At 43.4% G+C, this 7,737-nt stretch overlaps 1 protein-coding gene across 1 annotated transcript; it reads left to right on the top strand.

The window, feature by feature from the left end:
• The first annotated feature begins 285 nt into the window (after window positions 1-285).
• PIP (prolactin induced protein) lies at window positions 286-5,900 on the top strand. The gene is made up of 4 exons (XM_054505391.1): window positions 286-404; window positions 2,361-2,466; window positions 5,283-5,397; window positions 5,714-5,900. Exons 1-4 carry the CDS (start codon window positions 310-312, stop codon window positions 5,833-5,835), a joined length of 438 nt encoding a protein of 145 aa, XP_054361366.1. The 5' UTR covers window positions 286-309; the 3' UTR covers window positions 5,836-5,900.
• The last annotated feature ends 1,837 nt before the right edge of the window (window positions 5,901-7,737 follow it).

Here is a 7,737-nt window from a genome sequence, read left to right as displayed (position 1 = left end):
CTCTGGGTAAGAGCTGCTATGTTTTTTGAGGTCCTGGCTATTCTGAGAAACTCTGGTATACTAAGTAAATGAGGAAGGATAATCTAACTCCTTTCCTGGACTCGAACACTGTAGCTGAATGTTGACTTTTTCCATAGAAAAACAAACTTTAGGTCAACAAGGAAAGAGCATGAGTGGAAAGGATAATTGGCTAATTGACCATATGGATCCGCTTGGCAGCTCTCCCACTTCCTTGATCTGCATATAAGGAGTATGCTGGGCACCTGGGACAGTACTTCTCTAGGACATCACATTCCTGTCTCGTCCAACATGCACCTTCTCCAGCTCCTGTTCAGAGCCGGCCCTGGCGTCCTGCTCCTGGTTCTCTGTCTGCAGCTGGGGACCAACAAAGCTCAGGAAGACAAGTGAGCCAAGCTTTTTTCTTCCTCACAAAAATCCTTTCAGGGAGGGCTCCTATCCTAGCCTGGAAATCTATATATCCCTTCCTGAAAACTTTTCAACTTCCCAGAACTCTAGTCCCAGGGACGCTTATAAACCCCAGGTCAAGTCCCACTTCTCTCCTCTTAGGAAGTCCTATCAACTCCCTTCATATTTCCACTGGATGCTTCTAGGTTGTCCATGGAAATATGGCACCCAGTGTGCGTAAAGGCTGTAATTAACAATCAGTCTTGCTCTGTGGCTCTGATCTACATTCTGTCCATAGTCTACACTTTTGTTAGATTTCTGCTCAGTAAACTTTATGTTCTCACACCTTGTCTCCTAGAACAGAATGTTTAGCAGGTCTGTGAGTTTCAATGATAGCTTTGAGCAATTTTGGCAGGACTCACTAAAGGATCAGAAGCCTTGATCATTGATCCTTGACCACATGGTCTGAAGTTGAGCTAGCCCAGCAGCTTAGACATTCTTCCTATTCTGAAGCCCAAAGACAAAAGAAAGTACACACTCACCCACCACCCTCAGTAGGACCCAGAAGCACAGGTTCAGAAGCCAAATCATTGAGGGTACATACTTGAAGGAAGCAGGAAAATTGGGCAAAATGAAGTAGGAAATGGAGCAGGGTCTGGGAGAAGCAGGGACACTCAGCAAATCTAGAGGGTTTTCTTTACAAGAATATGGTTTTGAATCCTGGGTTTTTAGATTGTGATTCTGATGGTACCCTCTGTGGCATGACCAGACATCCTCTCCTGGACAGAGTAAACCCTTCAGAGTTTTGACAAGTTGGTATAGTGGAGGCCAGTGTCCTAAGAAACATTGAGTAGGGTAGGTTCAGATACAGATGTCACCCCACCCTGAGATGGGACAGCAAGTCGTTGAAATAAACTATACTAATTAGGGTGATCAGCCATTACCATTTGCTCAGGAATTTCTCGGTGTTAGCGCTAAAAGGCTGTCATCCCAGGAAGCTCCTCACTCCTGGGCAAGCTGATCTGATCACTCACTCTAGCTAAGCTGGTCATTTTATCAATCCTAAATTCATTTATAAATGAGAGGACTTTTGGAGACACTTAAGTCTTCATACCCTTTCCTGCACACTTAGCACTAGAGCAACTGGTACAAGAAATGGAATATCTCCAAAATCTAAGATGCTTTACTCCAGTAAAATGGGACCATGAAGCATTGTAGCCAAAAGCCTGAATTTTCCTCCTGTCCCACCCAACACCAAAAGAGCTCAACCAGGAGTTTCTGGGAGAGAGAAAGTAAGTCTCCTAGTCCTGAACCCAGTTCTCCCTGATGGAAGAATCCTTGACTTCCCTCTGTCTCCATTTCCTTTTCCCATCAGACTGTGGTATGTGGCTTGAAAACAGGGTAGCATCTAAAGTTCCCAAATATGGCCATGTGTCCAAATTCACTGCAGAGCTAAAGAAATACAAATTCCTAGGCCCCACCAGGAACCAAAGAAGGAGGATCTCAAGGATGACTCTAAAAATTCCTCCAGTGCATTAAGATGTTTAAGGTTTAGTATGATTCTGTTGATATGGAATATTTCTACTAACAATGATTTGAGCCTTCCCACTTAGTGGACAATCAACAGAACTTGGAGGATTTTATTAAGAAATGACATGTGATATTGTATTCTTATTCTTTTTTAATTTATTTTTTTGTCAGTGGAAAGAACAATGATGCTCAGTTTTAAATAAAGCATCAAAGTTGTTTTATTAAACAAAACAAAGTCTGTAGAAAACAACCAAACCAAACAAGGATCAAAGATTTCCAAGGGTTCTGATACTCAGCAAATGATTCAGATCCCATCATCCCCTTCCCCTTGCACCTTTCCTGTGCCCTCTGCTCTGCTCATTGTGCTCATCTCTCTTGTGGACAGATCTCTGATTTCTGCCCTGCTTCTCTCTTCCCAAAACCAGTCGAACAGTAATAAAAATGAACTTGCAGATGCCCCAAGTAGCAAAAGAAAATGAAGAAGTCACTCTGAAGCTTACAACTGGAACGGAATTAAGAGAATGTATGGTGGTAAGTAGAGGCCTGGGGAAGTAAACTCAAGAAAACTCGGACTCCTTTGTTACGAGTACAATTAGATTAGTCTCTCACTTTACTGTTGCATATTATACTTAATAAAATGCTGAATAGCAATCCTCATGCTCCCAATTCTCATATGTATTATGCTACTTGAGCCCCAAAACAACCATCAGACCTTGGGGCAGATTACTATTCTCATTTTACAGATGAAGGAACCTGATCCAAAGAGGTGTAGGAAGGATGAGAAGGAAAGAAGGAATGAGTAGTGAGAAAAGCACAGCTAAGAGGAAGAAGAGAGGAAAAGAGTAAGAGCTGGGGGAGAAGAAGTAAGAGCTCCTCTAAGGTCCTGGACGTAATTGTTTGAGATAAGGGGTGGGATAGAGGGTTCTCACAAGGAAAACTGCACCCCCATCCAGTGGATTGAGGCAGGTGGGCAGAAGAGCTATGTTGCAGAGAACACATGGGGTATGAGTCCCTCCTCTGCAGTAAGCTCTGAGCAGAGGTTGCGTTCATTGCCTCTCCCTCTGCCCTTTTGCTCTACCATCAGTAGTTCATTCTCGTTCCAGCCTCCTCTCCCCAACAAGGAGCCCACACTCTCCTCCCCACTTTCTCCACTTCAGCAGTTGTGGGAGGGAGGTCCGATCCCTTTACTAGATCGGAGGTTCTCAAATGGAAACGCATCTAAGTCTCACCTGTGCATTATCACTCCTGTTTGGCTGCTCTGGGCCATGAGGAAAAGGGGTCTGTGTAGGTTTAATCCACAGAGGCTCTTCCCCAGGAAAGAGTGTGTCTTCTCCTCCCTGCCAGCAACCTTCTCACATGTTGTCACGCACACACAATCTGCCCCTTGTTAGCTATCACTGTTCTAGGGCAAAGACCCGGGAGTCTCCACACTGACTCCTTCCAGAAGGGCACTCTCTCAGACAGCACAAGCATTTTCCTATGGCAGGAGTTTCCTAACTCAAATTAGACTTACGTATGATGATTAAATCAAAAACAAAATTGGGAGCATGAAGACTGTTCTTCATAAGAATACATTCTAAAAATGGCCCCATACCTGTAAGAGAAAGATTTCTGATCACTGAGCAAAGAACAACACAGGTGCTTTGTCAAATTTGTCTGTTTACAGTTCGAGAATATGAACCTTGTATGTTAATTGGGGGTGGGGGGGAGGCCACATCATAATTTTTCAATTTTGTGTTTTGTTTATCATAAACAAAGATGACAAAAGGAATGAAAATGTCTTGTGATAATGGTAGTTTCTGGTGATGATAGATAATGAAACTCCATTTCCACCCCTGAGAAAGTGATAGGTAAAAAAGTGTGTTTAATCAACAAAATCACATGTGAAATACTTTTGTACTGCAGTAATTATAAGGACTATGTTTTAAGAACAATGCTAACACAATAAAATAAGGCAATCTTTTTAAAACCTACCCAAATACAAGGAATCTCATAAAATAAATGATATTGTAAATTAGAAAGAATTTGTAGGAAATTTTCTTAATTCTGGTCAACAATTTTTATTTGTAGCTTCTTTTTTTTAAAGATTTTATTTATTTATTTGACAGCGAGAGATAGTGAGCACAAGCAGGGGGAGCGGCAGGCAGAGGGAGAAGCAGGCTCCCTGCTGAGCAAGGAGTCCGATGTGGGACTTGATCCCAGGACCCTGGGATCATGACCTGAGTCGAAGGCAGACACTTAACCATCCGAGCCACCCACGTGTCCCAAGGGTAGGGTTCTTGAAAGAAACACCAGGATCTTCAAAATATTCTGAGTAAAATTCCAATGGTGAGAACACTTGAATTCGCCGTTTGGAGCTGACAGGCTATTTGGTGCACGGTTGTCAGTTACCTCGGCAAGCTTCAGGAGATAGGCAGATGGCCCCAGCCATGACCATGCAACCCCGTGATAATGTCCCCATGTTCAAGGTAGTGATGAGTGCAGGCAATATTTTGAGATATATAAACCTGCCAAGTAATACTAACAAATCTATGTTTCTCTTCACGATAAAATCATACACACTGCTAATGCCACTGAGGATCGCTGATGACATAACAGGAGGAATACTCAATTTCAGTGAGATGTTAACAAAATAAAGATGCAATTTCTTTCCATCTGAGTTCACAGACCCTCTTGGTCTATGAACTCCAGGATAACACCCCCGTGCTGAACACTAACCAGACAAAAAGTTCCTAATGCTGCTGAAACTTACATATCCCAAGTTGTAAACCCCTCTCAAATTAAAAAAGGAAATTTACCTTCAAGATTTCATTTGTTTATCTTACAGCCAACTTTGGTAAGTAACTGTTTTCCTCTCACAACCAAGGACAGAGAGACTGAGAGATGTCACTGCAATCATCAAAGGTCACAGAGTTCGAGAGGAGCATGGTTCTGGCAACAAGACCTGGTTTTGGCCTCCACACCCAAGAGCCAAGCTGTGGTCACAGACCAGTTCCTGAAATCCCTAGCCAGGGAATAACAGCAAACCTGCTCTCCAGATGAAGGCTGCCCCAGAATGAATTCTCCTTGCCCTGCCAATTCACTAACTCTTCCTTTCAGAGCCCAGACCCACGGTGGCACTAAAGCAGGAATTTGAGGACATGTTGATAGAAAACCTGACCTAGACTTTTGTTCCCAAAATGATACTACAAAAGTGGACTCCACAGTGCCTCTGGTCTACATCCGTCCCTGTTCTTTGCACATGAAGGATGTTGTCCTCCTCCTTCTTCGTGCTTTCTTGCCTTTCTCTCCCTTTCCCACTCCCCAGACTAACACAGGGTCCTCTCTGCCCACCTCCTCCTCCACAGATTAAAACTTTCCTCCGAGGCAGCCATACAATGGATGGTCCTTTTAACTATAATTACACCGCCTGCCTCTGTGAGGATTATCCAAGAACTTTCTACTGGAACTTTGAAGTCAATAGTAAGTATAGGGGTCATCCAAAGGAAGAACTATCCACTAGGGCAGGGGAAACCATAAAGAGAAATGTGACTCTGGATGTGGAGCAGAATGTTGGGCAGAAGGGTGGAGAGAAAGGAGGGAAGAAGCGGGGAGAGTGGATGGGGACTATGCCCACGTCTGAAAGTTGAGGGGTTGTGTGAGAAAAGCTTAAGGGAGATATATTTGCAAATGATTTAGGGAAACTAGGCCCTAGAAGGAGGTGCCTGAAACTAGTAGAAAAGCCAGGAAATGGGGTTAGAGTGTTATCAGAGAAGATCTTTGTCCTTGTCTCTTTCAGGAACTATGGCAATAGCAGCAATGGTCCACATTATTGAAAAAGAAGGTATCTGCCCTAATAAGGCAGTGGTGCCCAATGGACAAAAATATTTTTATACCATTCAGGGCATACAGATAATCTGATCTTGGTGGAAGCCCTTGTCTAACTGCCCCCCAGGGTGGTTCCTTCAAGAAAACTTGGCTGGAGGGCACCTGGGTGGCTCAGTCATTGGGCGTCTGCCTTCGGCTAAAGTCATGATCTCAGCGTCCTGGGATCGAGCCCCACATCAGGCTCCCTGCTCCGCGGGAAGCCTGCTTCTCCCTCTCCCACTCCCCCTGCTTGTGTTCCTTCTCTCGCTGTGTCTCTCTCTGTCAAATGGATAAAATCTTAAAAAAAAAAAAAAAAAAAAAAGAGGTCTCCCAGAACATTATTTTAAAAAAGAAAGAAAGAAAGAAAACTTGGCTGGAATATCTGTTGTGGTCTATAAAATAAACTTCTCACAAACTTCTCTGTGTTCTGTGGTGTCTTCCCTTCCAAATTTGTCCCAGAGGAGCCTCAGAGCACCCAGAATTTCTAGAACTTTGTTCTCTCAAAGAACTGTTACTGAGGAGTTTATGGGTTCTCATTGCCCATTGGTATGAAGAATGAGAGATGAAGAAATAGAGAAGACTCACAGAATCTGAAATTCTCTGGGCTCCTAAATATGATGACCCTTCCTGTACCCATGCCCTGTGTTTCCTTACTGTAGGGAAAAACTCAGAAAGCTGGTGATGCCAGGTGTTAGTGGAAAATGAAGGGCTATGGGAGCCATTAAGCACTGCTGGTGGCCTTCTGGAGAACCATCTGACATTACATAATCAAATCAATTCTGCACATACCATATAACCCAGCACCTCCACAACTAGAAGTGATGGTAAGAGACCCTGGGTTCCTAGGTCAATATTCTAGCTTTCAAAGACAAAGCACTACTGAATAATTGTTCTAAAATATATGCCACATCTTGAAGGACATCACCATAACCCTAAACGGTGGTGATCTCCAAACTATCTCCTTAGCTGCTCATTTATGAGGTTTTTCCAGCATGCTGTAGGTGACCAGTAGTTTCCTGATGATGCCATTAATGGCAAACTGGTAGATTCCTTGATCAGGTGCCCATTGTGGCAAGTCTTTCATTAAAAAAAAAAAAAGATTCCCTTGATCTAAAGAGATATTAGATGAGATTCCACGTCTAAAAATCAGATATTCTATATGCCGTCAGATGGCAGTGCTGGCCAAGACACTGCAGGCAGGGAGGATACATCCACACCTAGAATACATATCAACCTCAGTAGAGACAAACTATTGCCCCCTCAAGAGTCAAAGGGTCCAATGTAACCAATGTATTCTCCAAATGGTCTCCCTGCTGTTGAGGTCTCAGCATTTGTCTCTGGGCTGAAAGGTTGGCAGCCACAACATCTAAATCACTTATGGTGAGAGGTACATGTACAATGTCGATGATCACTGCCTCACTGGCCATCACACAAGCATTGGAGTAGCTGAGAACAGAAGCTGCCTTATAACCATTGAACCAGTCATCCTATCCAACAAATTAATTGTTCAATGTCTCCTCTGTGTCAGATACTTTCTTGTGAGCATTAACATGAGACACAAAGAACCACATACTTTGTAGCTCATATTCCTTGGTTCATCCAGATAGCCAACTCATTTGTGAACCACACCTGGGTATTTTATCTCTAAAACCCAGTTATAAGAACTCCCCCACCCATGAAGCTGCAGGCCAATCTGAAGGAGGAGTGTTAGTGCAGTAGAGGTAGTTGACATGAGAGAAGAACCACCTTTTTTCTGTAACTCTGGACCAAGTTGGATCCAGTTGCAACTGTGCTATTTCCATTGTATGATGAATTGCCGCTGTACCCACCCAAATTATAATTTGTGGGTCAGCCAATACCTAAGTCATCATGGGATACTCTGGTCCCATAGTCACTTGGTGTTTCACAGTCAAGTATTAGGTCTCTACAGTGCTCATGTGCTCCTTTCCAAAAAAA

This window comes from Mirounga angustirostris, unplaced genomic scaffold (genome assembly GCF_029215605.1).
Source record: "Mirounga angustirostris isolate CCGP_5_RB_7025 unplaced genomic scaffold, mMirAng1.0.hap1 SCAF_12, whole genome shotgun sequence".
Lineage (NCBI taxonomy): Eukaryota > Metazoa > Chordata > Mammalia > Carnivora > Phocidae > Mirounga > Mirounga angustirostris.
Note: the sequence above shows the minus strand (reverse complement) of the source record. Positions and strands in the feature narration are given on the sequence as shown.